The sequence below is a fragment of the Octodon degus genome, unplaced genomic scaffold (genome assembly GCF_000260255.1).
Source record: "Octodon degus isolate 3935 unplaced genomic scaffold, OctDeg1.0 scaffold00199, whole genome shotgun sequence".
NCBI classification, from domain to species: domain Eukaryota; kingdom Metazoa; phylum Chordata; class Mammalia; order Rodentia; family Octodontidae; genus Octodon; species Octodon degus.
In genome coordinates, this window is record NW_004524775.1 from 2,167,936 (window position 1) to 2,185,103 (window position 17,168).

Here is a 17,168-nt window from a genome sequence, read left to right on the forward strand (position 1 = left end):
GTCCGGCCCACGCTGCGCCTGGGCTGGGACTGGTCCCGCCGGCGCAGGGTAGCAGGAAACTCTCCGCACACTCACCGGACCTGGGCTAGGACCGGCTTTACTTTTTATACCTCATTTTTATACTTTTCTGCTGGATGGCACAGACCAAGATACAGCAAGACTGATATAACAAAAAGTGTAACTTTTGTATCTGACAAAGTCAGTCAAATCCCCTCAGGATTTACCCTGAAACCCTGTATAGCAGTTTGTAGATCCTTTGTCAGTGTCGGCCATGTGGATGAGTCATGGCCTTTGCTTGACCAATTTGCTCTCTGTGAAAGCCTGAAAGAATGTTTTCTCTGTAGGTGACTCTCCTTAGGCACACTCTACATCATCGATCACTTTCCTCTGGGGCCCCAAAATCTTGATCAGAAAATCTGGGACACCACTGAGTTACAGGATATTACAGTACAGGTTCCCGTATGTCTTCAGTTCTCACTGACCTTGAAGGCTAGAGCCACAATGTTGACTGTCCTTGTAGCCCTTCTTTTTCTCAATTTTTTGGTGTGCAAACTTAAGTTGTTAACCCTCCAGAAGAGAAGCTTAATGATATTATTACCCTAAAACATAAACTGTTGAGCTTACATCAGTATCTGTCTGAATATCAAACGTCTTAGACATAACATGGAACAGGTATTTTCCATCAATCGCTAATATGCAAAAATTTAAATCCCCACAGAATGTGAAAAAATAGTAAAAAAATAGAAACAGACAATTACAAATTTTTACACAGAAGTTTAGAAATCTGACCACATACAACACTGTAGCAGGACAGTCCCAGCATCTTCCAATAAATGCACTCCTCGTGTCTGTTGAGGGACTTGTGTGCTGGTCCTGTGCTTTACGTGGGAGCAGAGAAGCAAGACCCACCAAGGCTGGCCGCAGAGAGCACTGAGCGCTGTTCTTCTGCAAGGCATCGTTGCTCTCGCATCTGTTTCCCACTTACCAGTAACAAACCACAGCAAGCGTACTGGCACAGAGCCGGACGGCTGCGGTCCTGCAGTTGCTGTGTGCCGGGGCGGCTCGGGAGGTCTTTTGTTCGGGCTGTCCCAACACTGAGAGTGAAAGTGGCCGGACTGCACTATCATCTGGGAGGCCTGCCTGGGAATCTATTGCAGCCTCAGGTCGGAGTCAGAATCCAACATCCTTTGCAGCCAAAGCACTGACGGTGGCTGGTTTCTTCAGGATGCTGTATATTTGTCTCAGCAAAGGTCAAGCCATTCATCAAAGTGCTCTCAGACTCGGTCAGATCCACCAGGGTATGCCGCCTTTGTACTAATTTGAAAATCAGTAGATTGAGTATGATAATTACACTTGCAAAATACACATAGCCTTCTCCGTGTACAGTAATGTAATAAAGGGAGGATCAGGTCATGTTTTCTTGGTTAAGATGAAGGTCGCGGCGTCTGTGCATGGCAGGAAGATGGAGTCATAGGAGCATGGAGCCACTTGGGGTGCACTCCATGTGCATCTCCCATGCACACAGCAGTTCAGATCATGTGGTGACTGTGTAGGAATCAGAGAGTACAAATACATCCCTACAAATATTGAGCTCACGAATAAAAGTCATTGCCTTACAGGTGACTGCTGATGGCAGAGCTTTTGTTGTGACTGCCAATCATAAAATGTTTAAAATTTGATTTAGAGAATTAGTTGCATAGCAGGACAAGTGGGCCAAGGGAGCACAACATGTAAGGAGACTTGAGGATCGGGGCCAAGGGCACAGAGGTCCAGGGATCACACCAACTGACAAATTCATTTCTGTAAAATTAATTGTCATGCATGGGTGCCATAAGCAAAGTAAAAGGACATCAAGTGACAACCTAAAGGACAGGACAGGAACGACAGGGGCCGTTTCTGTGCTCAGTGCTGCTGAATGTTGTCTGCTAATTAGAACTTGGCAGACTTTCATGCCATGGAGTAAACAAAGGCTCTGAATTGGAGCACCCAGGTCAGTTCTGCAGGAGGAGGTAGTTCTGGGGCAAGCCCATTGTTTTGGGAATCTGTCTTCGGGATCCCACTCTTTCCACCACCAGGGGATGGTAAATTCCAATGGAAATGTCTCTAAAGCAGCAGAATTAAAATATATTTGCATATTCAATCAACGTTTTCTCTTAGTTTTCTAGAAAGAATGCCCCCTTAAGCAGTATTAGATTTTCAAAAATAAGATAATTTTTTGTGGAAGATTTTAAAACAGGAACTTAGAATTTTAAAACTAAAAATTTGCTTAGATATTAGTTATTTTCTGATCATGACCCAAAGGTGGAATCCATCAGGCTAAAGGGAAAAGGATATAAATAGGTAAAATGGGAGATAAAATCTCAGCAGCTGGTAAGCATTTTTAGAAAAAGACAGTATCAATCATCACCATCCTTCTCCAATACTAATTTATTCTCTCCATTCATTTATTAAAATAATGTTTTTCCAAGCATAAAACTTAGTGAAGTAAAGAACAATGTCTTTAAGTCAGCCATGTCCTATGGTTTTATTGTATCTCACAGCTTTTGCAAGCTGAAGGTCACTTTCCCAATAATGGCCAGTCATCCAGCCTGAAGCAGTTATGCTGCCCTACAGCACTGGCTTCATCTGACTCTGACTTGTCTGAAATTGACCCTGTCAGAGTCCATCAAATGTGGAGAGCTTGCAACCAAAGACAGAAAATGTATGGCCATCTCTTCTTGGTGGTGTTATCTACCAGGTAAGGGATTTATGAATTAAGGAATGAAAAAAGATAGAAGAGAAGAAGAGTAAGAGAAAAAGAAAAGAAAGTCCTAATTATTCTACTGCAGTGTTTCAAACAACTTTTACAATCTCTCTTCACAACCACCCTTGACCTATAATAAATTATTAATATATCCAATACTAAAAAGAAATTTTTGAAGATGGGTCTATGCCTAATTAAATAAATAAAACAAGTATTTAGGATTTAAAATTGCTTTTTGGGCTTCACCCTTCCTCTGAAAATATCTGCAGGAGTCAAGGGTCATGTTGTAGCCTGCGCCCATCACCAATAGCTTTGCACACGCCTCCATTTGTGAGCGGGGACTTTGGTGCCTACCCCTTCTCCACCATGGTCAGGTCATGCATGTGTCCCCCTGCATGCGCACTGTGACAGCTGTGGTGGCTGCTGCCACCTTCCTCTGAGCTGACGGGGTGCTCAGCTCCAGGGTCCAGACAGATCCCTGAGTCAAGCAAAGGAGTGTGCTGATCACAGGTGTGAGGCAGCCCTTGCCTCGGTAGGGGGAAGGCAGATGGACTTGGGGAGCCGGCTGTGTGTCTGCCTCATAACTGTCCGTCTGTTACTCACAGGTACTTACAATGGTGCTAACTGCAGAAACTATTTCAGTCTTTGAATATTCTATTTGCGTTGTGTCCATTACTCTTAGGGTGATTTATTACATTTTATTTTGTGCTTGGTTTTCTTGTCCTACAATGTAGACTATACTTTTGTGAAAAATTAGAAGGGATTTTTAAATAATATAATTTAATAACATTTCTCCAGGAAATGATTTATCTACGGCATTCATTTTATTTAGAAAAATATTTTTGTGGTCTTTTATTGCTTTAGGGTAATCATCCTGATTCCTTTGTACTGAAATGCTAATTTGCTTAAAAATTTCATCTTTATTGGAAAATGGTCTCAAAAATTAATGTTCCTATCAACAACCCTAAATATTGCTACAACAAAACAAAACATCCAGCAAAGCATTTCTAATTTATTTAAAATCACTATTGTCATGGGGGCTGAGTTAGTCCTATTGACTTTCTAAACAAAACTGGGACTGCGGTGACGTTGTTTTCACTGGGCAAGTGCTGAGCAGTGCTTGTGGTGAGCTGACAGCACAAGGGTGCTGGCTATAGACCAAACGGCTCTCCACTCGAGGACAGATATAAAGCCTTACTGTGATGTGCACTGCAACTGCTGGGAATGGATTCAGGGGAGACGCTGGGAGAACTAGAGGATTTGTACATTGATGTTAAAGACATGTAAGTTGGAGCTACTTAAATGCAAGGATTAGGGGAAAAAGAACACTATCGACAGAAGGAGAGAGATTTAGAGGTCTAGCGGAAGGACCTCAGCCCGTCTGAGGACTGGGCTGGCTAAATGCTAGCAGTGTAGAAAGCATTTAGGGCAGAACGGTGTGGACTGTGGGCAAAGCGTGACCGCTGTACAGACACTAAGATGTTGGTGGAGTGCAAAGAGCAGGAGAGGAGGAGACGCAGCATTTAGTAAGGATCCTCTCAGAGCAGGACCTAGAACGGGCGGAGACAGAGGCAGACCGTTGCTGACAGGTCAGCTGGGCCCCTGACAGGGTACAGTGCCTTGCAAGAGGAGGGAGGAGGATTTGAGGGCAGTGGAGCAGGGAGAATCACGAAGAAAAGGAGGCATCAACTGTGACTCCTGGTGGCTCCAGCTGATCAAGTAAGAAGAAGACCTGAGTGAAAGCGGGTGTGCACAGGTGGAAGGGGACAGTGCAGGGCGATGTGATGGGCTCCAGGTGCTGGAGGGCCGAGCCTGTTGTCTAGAAGCTAGAGGGTCCAAGCGAGGAAGATGAAAGACAGAAACCTCAGCAGAAAGAAGCCTGAACAATAGCTGACTATTTTAAAATGAAATGTGCAGTCCATTAAGCGTGTACCAGCTTCAAGTCCCCAGGAAAATTGTGACATCTCTAGCAGTGTCTACGCCGCTTCTAAGTCCTGTGCAGCATGGCTTTGCTCTAATCGGAGGGAAGAGAATTCTATGAAATAATGTCCTCTTTTTATTTCTGAATTGGGGCAGCCTAAATGCTGGACTTATAAAAAGATAAGTAAAAAAATACTAAATAAAATGTGAAGTGCAAAGTTAATAAGCTGAAATTTCTGATATGATAAAATAAAAATATAAAATCATTGCACAAATTTGCCTATGATGCGGTAACTGCTAATACTGGAAAAATCCATCCTGTGGCTTCGGACCCGTGAGGGTTGGGTACAGCCGTCACCTGGACTTCAGGCATGCAGCGCACGGAGGACTTTCGGACTCTCCGGACTGCAGCTTCTCAAGTCAGCCTGACAGGGAACAGACACGCGTGTCTATCAGTCTGTCTCCTAATCTTTGTTTCTGGGGCCTTTACGGGGTAATAAATGGCTTTGCAAAACCAGGGATACTCTAGAAGTTCCACTGAAGTACACCACCACTTTAATCATGTTTTTTACTTGATATGGCTGTAGTTGTACATTTTTAAGTCATTCACTTTGCAAAATAAGTTATAAGCTACTCCCCTGACCCGTTTCTAACCCGTGAAAACTGACTGAATTTTGGCGATGCTTTGCCACAGGTGACTATGTTGTCATGACCATCTACTTTGAGTTAAGCAGAAGGATGGGCTACTTCACCATCCAGACCTACATCCCCTGCATACTCACCGTGGTTTTATCGTGGGTGTCATTTTGGATCAAAAAAGATGCTACACCAGCAAGAACGGCGTTAGGTAAGTTTCAAAACAAGTCTTCCATTATTTTGTGCCATTTTAATGCAAAAGAATTCATAAAAATGCCTTCGATTAAGGAGACAGAGGCAAGCGGCCTAACCTGAGAGCTGCCTCAGCCATGCTCTCGTTGTTCTAAGTGTCCGAATGAGGTTGCTCGTTCTGACAGCGCGACTCCATGTGTGCTGCGTAAATTAGGGTGACTTAGCGAACCACAGGGACTCCATTGCCTTCGCTGATACTAAGCTCTGAGGTCGCTGTGATCAGAACAGTGTTGGTGTGGCTTAGAACCCGCCACCTCGTGAGGCTGATTACGTGACTGTAAGGAGACAGACCCTGCCACAGGCCCCTGCACACAAAAGCCGTGATCTGTGTGGAACCTTCTCTCTCAAGACAGGCTCCCAGCTGGGTGTTGTAACTTTGGCGGCAAACAGGAAATAACCTGCGCGTCTTCCTCAGCCTTTTCAGGCGCTGCCTCCAGTTCCTCCTCACACAACTCTTCATTGCAGCAGTTTTACAATTATTCAGAAACTTATTTTAGTTTTTAGTAGGAATTTTGCCTTACTTCAAATGTTTTGCAGCCCGAGTAATGATATCAGACTGAATAGAGAGGTTGTTTTCCTCAAAATACTTTCTTTAGGGAAGAAGGCCCTGTCTCGGTTCTGAGCTCTTGTGAGGTCCCTCATGTACACTGTGCTTTTCCTGTGTGTGATTTTTTTTAAATCACATTTGCTTGAGATTAGTCAGCCCTAAATGTACTCTGCCAGTATTCCTTTGCACCATTATAGAAAATATGTGACAGGATCCGTAAATCACCAAGTAAAGATATTACCACAAATTGAGTAAATTCTGTAAGAGTAGATGTCATTATAAGAAGAATTTAAAAGTTCAGCTCAATACAATATCATGTGTAGCTCTGTTTGCACTACTGATTGGGAGACAAGCAGACGGATACGATGAATTACGTCATGCTGTCAGGTGACATTCCCAGAAGGGTAGCGCAACGTCATTAAGACAATCATATTTAATGAGACGCTATGCCTAGAAATAAAGGGGCACTTTACAATGCCTTTAAGTAGAGCTCGAACCAAGTCACGAAAGGTCAACACCACAACTAGTAAATAGCCGTCATAGGAAAGCAACTGCTGTGATGTTTAAAATGTAACGTAGTCCAGACTTCTTAACAGTAGTAAGCATATGATGAAAAGCAGAAGGATAGCCCCCATGATAAGAAGGTAACAGAAAAAGACAACTTCGACATTATATCAGCTGACATAAAACTTTTAAAACAATTTTATAGCAGTGTGCATGACTTTAAAGAAAAATATAATCTTAATGAATGAAGAGATGAATTATCGCAACAGAGAAAGTATAGAGAAAAGATGTCAGAAAGAGGCGCGTAGTCCGTGAACTGAGAGTCACTAACTGAGATTCAGGTTGAGGAAGGCGAGAGGAAACTCTTTGTAAACAAAGATCATTGGACCAGGAATTTAGCTCAGTGGTGCAAAGAAATCTGAAATCACACACACACACACACACACACACACACACACACACACACCCGGAGGGACTTGCAGGAGGGAGGGAGAGAGAACTTCAGAGGCCGCCATCCCAGCCACTAGAAACGCTCAAATCCAGGCCAGACCCCAGACCGAGGTGAGGCCTCCTCTTAGACAATGAAGCAGAGCCGTCAGTGCTCCTTGGAGGGAACCCTCTCTTAGCCTTGAGAGAAAATGCATCCTGCGCATCTCGGGGTGTTGGGGCACTGCGAAGCATGTCGTGACCCCATGTGCTAGCCTCAGTGACGGTGGACCCCAGGTGCTGCCCTCGGCGATGGTGGTGAGGCTTAGTTTCCAGCCCATTCTGAGGAGCGTGATGACCCTACCCCACTTTGTCCCCCACCCGGGATGCGAGCCACCCCTTTGTTCCCCATACGCCTGCTTTGAGTGTGCTTGCCCACTGGTCAGGGCAGCGTCACCGGGAGCAGGTCGGCTGTCGCCACACTGCAGTGCTGGTGTCCAGGGAACCCTTGGGTACCTAACAGGAGCCCTAGCTCGTGAAGGTGGCGGTGCTGGCCAGCGGGGTGTGCAAGGGAAGCCAGACGGGCTTCCTCAACGTGAAAAGGCTAGTGCTGTTGTCTGAGTGAGGAGAACCGCGTGCCACGCTCACGCTGCTCGGGCCACGCCCCCCCCCAGCTTCCTTCTTGCCAGGAAGCGCCACCTCACACCATCGAAGCAGGGCAGGCAGAGCCCTGCACAGCAGATGCTCTGAGACTGAACGGCTGCAGGACTCAGCACGTGCATTGTTGTGCTAATTTATAAAGCAGGGTTCGTTGTATGAAGTGTGGTCATAAAATATGGTGAATGTTTAATTTTTTGCAGTATACATTACCATTAAGCCCCTAAAAATACCCCCCTTCACGTTGAACATGCCTGTCCCATCTTTCCTGCTGTTTCCTGAAGCAGTGCTGCGAGGCAGTTTTCAAAAACGTCTGGAAGTGTGCTGTCCGGCACCCTTGATTCCTGAACTGACTGCAGGCATTCACCCTCACAGCCGCTTTGTCTTTGGGAAGAGCCAGAGGTCCAGAGTGGCAGGCACAGTGCATTAGGTCAGCCAGGACAGCCTGGACTGTGACTGCCTCCCCGCCGGGTGGCACGCAGCAGCAGCAGCAGCATTAGCCACAGCTTTCTCACCTCCCAGAGACATTTGTGGATATGTAAACCAGGAGAATGCATGGTGTGTGGGTGCACCCAGTGCCACTTGCAGTTCCAGGTGTCCGCAGCAGTCCCAGAACGTCATAGTGCCCACAGGCAAGTGTCAGCAGGCCGATGGAGGACATGGACAATGTTGTCCATGCCCGTCTTTGGCATTATGGAACCCACCCCTAAAAATTCATTACACGAACTCATTTCAGCTACCTACCTCCATGCACACAAAATAATAATTTTACATAGATCAAAGGCTAAGGTGATAAGGCTAAAGCTGTGAGATTGCTAGAAGAAAAACTGAGAACTTTTACTATTGGGTTAAAGACTTCTGAGACCAGAAACACACGTTTGAGGGTGAAAATGAAATTATATATGATGTAAAAATTTACGTGAATAAATAAGTGTTGCGTGTTACTGAACATATATGCAACATCATGAAGATTTATTGGTTACATACAACAGTGATTTCTCCTCCAGTGTATAGCTTCACCTTACATTTTGTAAAAAAAAAAATATGGTGTATAAAAGTTTTAATCTTATGTATGCATTTTTTGCAATAATATGTTCTGGTTTAAATATACATTGAGTACATAGAGCTACTGTAAAATTGTTGCTTTATAATAATTTTTAGTCCCATAAATAATGCCCAGAATATCCAAGATACAACAAGTGTTATTCAGCATACAAGAAAAAAATGCCAACATTCAGATGGCACCAATGCTGGAATTAGCGAGTCAGATTTCAGAGCAGCGGCGTAAACATTCTTCAGTGAGTGCGGCCCGCGAGGTGGCGCGGCGGGCTAACGCCGGCTTAGGCAAGCTTAGGCAAGCGCGCAGGGACCGCAGTTGCATCCCGGCACCGCATGCCGCGCCAGCCCTGACGCCAGGGCAGGCTAAGCCTACCAAAAAAATAATAATAATTCTTCATTGAGTGATTACAGACATACTTATACCAAAAGGAAAAAATAAAAAATTCACAGCAAAGAGATAGAAGATATAAAGAACCAACTGTGGATTTTTAGAACTCAAAAGTAAAGTATCCAAGAAAAAGGAAAACCTTGCTGAGTCCTCGGCAGTGTAGAAGAATAGAGTGGAGACAACCAGAAAATCACCAGCAAAGTTAAACACAGATCAGGAAAAAGTGCTCAATCTGAGCAACAAAGAATTGGCTGAAAAAATACTAAAAACTGAGTTGATAACCGTGAGATGGTCAGCCACCATCTGACGCTGTCGCGAGAGTCCAGAAAGAGCAGGGCGAGGTCCCAAAGCCGCGCGGAGACCTAAGGGCTCAGCGTGCCCCACGTTTGCCAGAAGACACGACTTCCGGCGTCCGAGAAGCTAAGTGCGCAGGGCTGGCGGCGCAGCGCGGTCCGCGCAGACTCAGGGAGTTCCTGCCTCAATTCCCCGCCCGCCCCACGCCCCCGCGGACCCCCCAGCGAGACACAGCCGGGGCGCCAAGGGTCCTGGGAGCGCCGCGCCTGCGCTGCACTGACCAGGAACTGTCCACCAGTTACCTTCTCAGCACCGTATCGCTTGTAGGTGTGCGTTAGGGCAAGATAGGAGGGACGCAGGCGAGCCGCGCGCGCAGGCTGACCAGAAAGGCTCTGGAGGGTGCAGACGCGGGCAACTCCAGACAGACGCCCAGCTTCCAGCCCTGCTGGCCTGCGTGCGGCGTTCAATCCATGCTCACGTTAAATGGGACGCTTACCTCAAGGGCTCTTCTTATAAACAGATTCCTTGCATCAGTCTGAAACTTTCCAGTTTAAGACCAGAACATACCCGTGTGTTAGAAGACAGGCCTGGCCGTGACTGTAAGAACTGAGCCCAAGGGGGCAAAGGCCGAGAAGGCCCGGAGGGGGAGGCGGGGCCTGGGCTTCCCCGAGATCGCCTACCCTCGCCGGGCGCACTCTCCACCCGCAGCTCCTTCGTTGTCCATCAGGCCCCGGCAGAGCACGGTGGGCAGGTGCAGGGAGGAAGCGGTGGGCAGTGGTGCTCCAGCCAAGGCGGGGACAGTGTGACTCGCTGTCGTGTGGACCTGACCTCTGACTGCCCCGTGCTGGAGCGGTGACACTCAGACGCCACCTCACCTCGCAGGTCCAGGGGTTCTAGCCTGTCGGGTCTCCCAGGGCATCTACCCAGGGAAGAGATGGCCTGTCTCGTGCTGATCGCGCGTCTTCATTTCGTTCTTCCTTATTCCCCACAATTTTTCTCATTCTTTTTTCTAAACTAGTCACAGTCAGTGTTGTCCAATCTGACACGGTCAGAACCAGATCAGTATCGGCTACCAGTAGCACCACGGCTAAACTGATTACCAGCTGTCATTCAAAGCGAAACTATTCACTTAATGCCTGAGGCGGGCCCACTGCGGTGCTGGGTGACAGGCAACACTGGCAAGGTCTAGCTTTGCTCTGAAAGCCGCACGATCTGCAAGATCTAGTCTTGCTTTTAAAGACCACACTATCTATTCAGGGAGACAAACATGCAGACAGGCTGTAGACTGTCACGGTGCAAAGAGCAGGGAGAGGCCCAGAAGTCATGGGGGTGGCACAGACGGAGCGGCTCAGGCGGCCAGTGCTGGCTGTGATGCTGTCAGGAGGGCCACCCAGCAGAGCTGCAGCTAGGACCAGAGCCCCGGAGGGCGGGGGAGGAGGGGAAGAAGGGCCTGAGATGGGGACGGCCCACAGCAGACGAGAGGGCCGCCAGCACGTCTTCATGTCACAAATATTTACAAGACAAAACGATGAACAATAAGTGAATCACTAAATAAATTAAAAAGGGGCCGTTAGGTAGAGCTGCACCCTAAGCCATGGTGGACGCAGGTCTTCGCAAGCTGGCGTTAAGTTGGAGATGTCTTAAATCAAATCCCCCTCACACCCCTGCCCTGCTGAGCTCAGCCTCCCAGCTTGACGCCTTAGAGAGGGTCCTTTGGTTCCTAGTGGTGGTCACAGGGCCGGCGGGAGCTGGGGCTGGTGGCCGTCATCCAGGGTCGAGGGAGAATCACTGACCCAGAGAAACACCAAACTCAAAATTCAAAGTGCAGTTTCCACTAAACACATACTGATTTCACATCATTAAAGAAGAAAAATCTTGAACTGAACTGGTCAGGGAATGTCAGTACTTTAGTGTCATTGCAAAGACTATTGTAAGAAATTGTATTGAAGCCTCGCTTACAAATTGTATAGACATTAAAATTGAAAGTAACTTCCAGGCTGGTGGCTTCGTCCCCCATGTCTCTGTAATCCCAGCACTCAGGAAGCTGAGACAGGATGTTCCAGCCAGCCTGGACTAAACAGAAAGACCCTGTCTCAATAAAACAAAAATTAAGTTAAAATAAATTTAAAAACAACTGTGAGTCACATAAGGACTCGCCAATAAGGAGTCCCATGAAAGCACGGTGTTGGGCGGGCGTCGTCAGCACTCCGCGGTCCTCGTCACACGTGGCTGTCCCCTGTGCAGGCATCACCACGGTGCTCACCATGACCACCCTCAGCACCATCGCCAGGAACTCCCTGCCGCGAGTGTCCTACGTGACCGCCATGGACCTCTTCGTGACCGTGTGCTTCCTGTTCGTCTTTGCGGCACTGATGGAGTACGCCACCCTCAACTACTACTCCAGCTGCAGAAAACCAGCCACCACCAAGAAGAAATCGTCGGTGAGTGCCAGAGACAGCAAAGGCTGCCTGGAAGGTAGTTGGGGGTTAGTCTAAAATAAATGCGGGTTTAAATGTGATTTTTCCCTGAATATCTCGCAGTGCACATTATAAGTGACTCAACAAGACTCAGTCTGGCAAGGGTCCTGGAGACTCCTGCAGCACCTCCCCCGTGTCTCTGGTCCCAGCCTGTGCTATGGGCTGGCGTAGGAGCCTGCAGCTGGAGTGACTGGGCACAGGCGCCCACAGCAGCTCCCTAATGCTTTTTCTTTTCCTTCAGCTGTTGCATCCAGAGTCCTCGAGATGGATTCATGAGCGCATAAGCCTTCAGAACCCCTCGGTACGTAGAGCCCTGCACTTCCAAAGTTTCTGAGAACGTCTCTTAAATTAAAGCTGCACTTGAAAGATATGTTCCTGTTGTGGAATGTGTGAAGTCCCTTCAAAAATGTGTTCCCTACTACTCCAAGAAAATCCAACTTGGGACATTAGCAAAATAGAAGAGAAAATTACTCATATTCTTTCTATGCAGGGATTAGTGTACATATATATTTCTTTTTTCTAGGCATTCAAATAATATATATGCATACACTGGGGAAAAAAACTAAATTGTAATCTATGTATTTTTTTTCCTCTAGCTTCTTTGATAACTAAAAAAAAATGTCCTTAAGTTTCTGTGTCATAAATATTTTCTAGGGTCATTTTAATGTTTGTTTCTTGGGGGTTTTTTTTGTTTGTATTTTCAGGGAAGTATCTACAGGGTGTTCAGACTTAAAGTGATCCACCTGTTTACAGCCTCCCAAGAGCTGGGATTACAGGCCTGTGCCACCACGCCCAGTCTCAATTGCCTTCTCAGTGCGACCTGGGGGTGGGGCCAGCACGGCAGGCCCAGGGATCAAAACCCCGGCCCCTGGCCTGCTTGCAGGCACTTTAATCCACTGAGCCATTTGGCTGGCCCAACTTTAATGACTGACTTCCACGCTCATAGTAGATGCACAGGCTGTGACAGCTGGATTCTGGCTTATCCACAAATTTCACTGATGTACACATTTTTACCACAGCCACTTGGCATATATCCGTGCCTTTTGCTTAGTCATAAACCCATAGAATCAGAGTGAGTGGGCTAGTGGGGCTGCGTGGTCCTTGCCCGTGGTGGTCCACCATGCCCTCCCAAGACTGCATGGTCCTTGCCCATGGCTACCTGCCACACCACCCCAGGACTGTGCAGCCACTCTGAGGGCTGCGAGCTCGCAGCCTTGGGTTCAGGGACCACGCAGACCACGTACCTGTGACTTTTCTTGCTGCATTTGGTTATTGATAAAGTTTAATACTTTCACTTGTTTATTTCTGATTATATTTGTTTTATGAACTGCTTTCTAGTGTTTTTAAAGTTTTATTTGTATTTGAAAGTAGTAATGTATCAGTTATTCATGTTATTGATCATTTTATATTTTACAGAACACCTATAATTTATATAGTCATACGTGGGATATATTGGGGATATTAATTTATTGTGGTTTATATCCCGTGTCATATGCAATATTGTCATTGTCCTTTCTTTGGTCTTTTCTACACACCTTGCCTTAAGTTTCGGCGTCCTCTGCTTGTGGCCGCTGCCTCTAATTTCCCGCTGGGGAAGGCCCGCCCTCCTCCTCACAGTGACGTAACTGCGCCTGCCCTCTCCACAGTACGTCTAAGTGTATTATCAATTCATGGCATGTTCCCAATACCCAGGATTTCCAGTTTGAAGGGAGAATGTAGATTTAAAGAAAAATTAAGGAATATATCTTTAAACCACAGGTAGGACTATCCCTTCTATCATGTGTAACAAGTTCCATTTGTAATTATAGGTTTTGTTCCCTTATACCAAACAAGTCACTAATTATGCAGAATATTTATGCCTGCCCTGCATCACAAATGGTCCTCTGATGGTTAAGTGGGGTCATACTTCACACATTTCTGCTGTTTCCTAAGCTGACTCTGTAGCTGTCCACTGCAAGCATGTAGCAGGGTACCTGACAGAAGGTTGTAGGTAGCCAGTTTGACAGCTGTGAGAAGCTAGCAAATGTGTCCAGATAGCATCAGAAGGGGTCAGGCAGCAGGAGCTGCTGGAGGAGGAGCAGGAGCTGGAGCCGGTAGACTGAGGCCAGGAGCGCTTTTGCTCTACAGCCAGGGAGCCTGGAGTTGTAGAAATGATATCGCCAAAGGAAAGGAAAATGTCTTCCAACACGGAGGCAGGATTTCTGTAAGCCTAGCAAAAAATGAAAGTAGTTTTAATGATCTTGAAGACAGTTCAAAGAAAAGCAATTCACAGACAAAAGGTGACAGGCCAGGAGAGAAGACATAGAGATGTTCAGCCAGAGGCTGACCGTGATGCAGCCCAGAGTGGAAGGAAGCCTTCAAGCTGAGGGGTAAGAGCCCCCACCCTTTCAGTGCTTGCTCTATTTCATTACCAACAACAGCAACAAAAAAGCAGAAATGAGCAGCTTCCGAAGAGAGGGCGGACAGACAGAGCCAGCCCCACCTCACGGGTGGCCCGGGCAAGGTGCGCCACAACTCTTGGCTTGGCGCCTCGCCTGCCTGCTAATGCAAAACTAAAGGACCAAACACACATGGGTGAGGGAGAGGGCATCAGGGACCCACTGGGCCAAAGAAGATTTGGGGGAAGCAGTCACTAAAATCTCTATCTTCCACATAGTTTGAAATATTAATGAAAATGGCAGAGAATCCTATAAAAAGTACTTCAACAACACAAAGTATAGCTGTAGAGCTATTTCAGTTCCTGTCCTAACTTTTTTCAATCCCATAAGATGGAATTCATTTCATTCCAAGCCACTAAGCTCTTAAAACTTGTGTTTTACTGGCTGTTTAATTCCCTAGATGTGGAAGAGAGCTTGCTCTTGCCTCCAGGAACCTTGCTGTGGTTTTGCCTGCAGCTCCTGAAGTCTCCCGTCAGGTCCTGGGACATCCGCCCCCATCCTGCAGGACCCTGGGCTCAGTCTTGGGGCTGCCCTGGCCACAGTTCACTCCACACAAGTGCAGTCAGGGCTGCTGGCTCCCAGGACAGAAGATGGGGCTGGGTAGCCTCTGGGTGCTTTTTTTTTTTTTTTTTTTTTTGGCAGAACTGGGGATTGAACTCAGACCTTCTGCTTGCCAGGGAAGCGCTTATTCTACTGAGCCATCTCCCTGGCCCCAAGAGCACGTGCTTTTTGAACCAATGCAAGCTTGTCCCACTTTGTGAAGGCAGAGATCACCACATCAGCAGCCCTCCTGGTAACTTCGCACCCCTTGCTTTAAAGGACCATTGATGCAGAGGAGCTGATGCTTCTTAGGGTTGCAGGGACCACAGGGCTCCACCTCTGCTCTTTCCCAGGACCAGTGGGGGTAAGGCGACAGATGTGGTGACACCCTTCCTCTCGCGGATGGGCTGCACACTCACGAGGAAGAGGCAACTGGCCAGCAGCATCTTGCTTAGGTCAGACCACGTGCGCCTTTCCCCATACAAGGTTGCCCCGTAGGGCTAGGAGTGGCTTTGGGTGCCGGATGTTCTGCCTCCCCACCCCGATTGGCCAGACCACACAGCCATGACTGTGAACGGTAGTCAAATTAGATCCACAAAGAGAAGGCAAAGTGGGCGCATTCATGTTCCCTGTAATAGTGGTCGAGGCAAAGCAGGCTTCCTCACTGGACAGCCTCTGTCCCAGCACTGTGCCAGGCCAGGCAAAGGAACAGCCCCACAGGTCACCGCTGAAGTGACCATCTGCGTCCACCTCTCTGCGGATGCTGGAGGCCAGGTTTGCGCAGGTCCACCTGTCCCAGTTCAATCAGCACAAATGAAACTAAAGCAGGCAGGCAAATAGGCTTTTGGAAGCTGCACCCTAGTTTTCCATGTCAGGACAGTTGAGGAAGGCAGAAAGCAAACATTCCAATCACACACATGGCTGTCACTTTTCTTGAAAGCTATCTTTTTACCTGAACTCTGTGAATCAGAACGTTCCTTCTTCATTCCTATATACTGTATTCATCCTACATATTAAATAAAAATATCACATTTATTATTCCACAACTTAATACAAGTACCACTTCACATTTAAGAACAAATACACGATACGTACATGGCTGTTACAGGCCAGTAGAAAACGTTGGCCCACCCCCTCCCGCACAGCAGATGAAATAGGTGCCCGTCGCTCCCCGCACCTCGGGCTGCTTTCTGAGCGTTTCCTGATGGGCTCTGTGCTACTCTCGTTGCTGCAGAACTACTCTCTCCTTGACATGAGGCCGCCGCCACCTGCAGTGATCTCGTTAAACAATTCTGTGTACTGGCAAGAGTTGGAGGACACCTGTGTGTACGAGTGCCTGGACGGCAAGGACTGCCAGAGCTTCTTCTGCTGCTATGAGGAGTGCAGATCGGGGTCCTGGCGGAAAGGGCGGATCCACATAGACATCTCAGAGCTGGACTCCTACTCGCGCGTCTTCTTCCCCACGTCGTTTCTACTCTTCAACTTGGTCTACTGGGTTGGGTACTTGTATCTCTAAGTGCTGCCCGTAGCGATGAGTGAAGAGTGCTCGGTTCACGTTCCTTACCTTCCGTCACCCCCAAGGCTAGTAGTGATCAAAGTCAGAGTCTCAAAAAGAGCACTGCTTGGTTTGTCTTCAGTTATAAATTACCTTTCAGCAGCACAGGATGTATCTGGAAAATAGTCCTAATATATATTACACGCACACACACACACACACACACACACACACGTTAACTGAACTTTAAAGTGGTATTCTTGCTATTCCTTTGAATCTGTAGCGTGGCGATGTTTATCAGTATTAGAATGGATTTTGGTATTGGAAACAGCTGCCAATTACTTTTGCAAAGAAACCCATGGAGCAGGCAAACGCGTCTCCCGGGGCGCTCGCTACCCCTACGTCTCTCTCCTGCGCAGCCCTCCGCATCGGCACCCACCCATACGAGCTGCTCCTGGCAGGCACTCACACTGGCCTCCACCCTGCACACAGTGCTGGGCTCAGGTACAGTCTGCAGGGGGCGTCAGTCCCCACTTCCTCTCCTGCAGCCTCTGCTCAGGCACCAGGGGCAGCCGGCCTTCCCAGGCCCAACAACCCCACCCTAGGCCTGGGAAGAGTGTGCGTGGTCTACAAGTTTCCAGTTGAGGAAAAAAGTTGTACTGCTGCTATAAGCAAAAGTGTTGGTTATCCGTGAACATTAGGAGGTAATTCCTTTATTCTAAACCACTCAGAGTCAGCAGTATTTGAACATCGGGCTCCTGGATTAGTACAACTGCAATTCAACATTTTCTC

General features: G+C 47.4%; 1 protein-coding gene across 1 annotated transcript in view; it reads left to right on the top strand.

Moving 5' to 3' along the window:
* Window positions 1-16,743, top strand: part of Gabrg3 (gamma-aminobutyric acid type A receptor gamma3 subunit) — a 646,975-nt gene extending 630,232 nt beyond the window's left edge. Inside the window, exons 7-10 of the mRNA XM_012517635.2 lie at window positions 5,358-5,510; window positions 11,671-11,867; window positions 12,145-12,204; window positions 16,116-16,743. Of these exons, the coding sequence (XP_012373089.1) occupies window positions 5,358-5,510; window positions 11,671-11,867; window positions 12,145-12,204; window positions 16,116-16,397 (692 nt within the window). The 3' untranslated portion in view covers window positions 16,398-16,743. The remainder of the gene's footprint in view (window positions 1-5,357; window positions 5,511-11,670; window positions 11,868-12,144; window positions 12,205-16,115) is intronic.
* The last annotated feature ends 425 nt before the right edge of the window (window positions 16,744-17,168 follow it).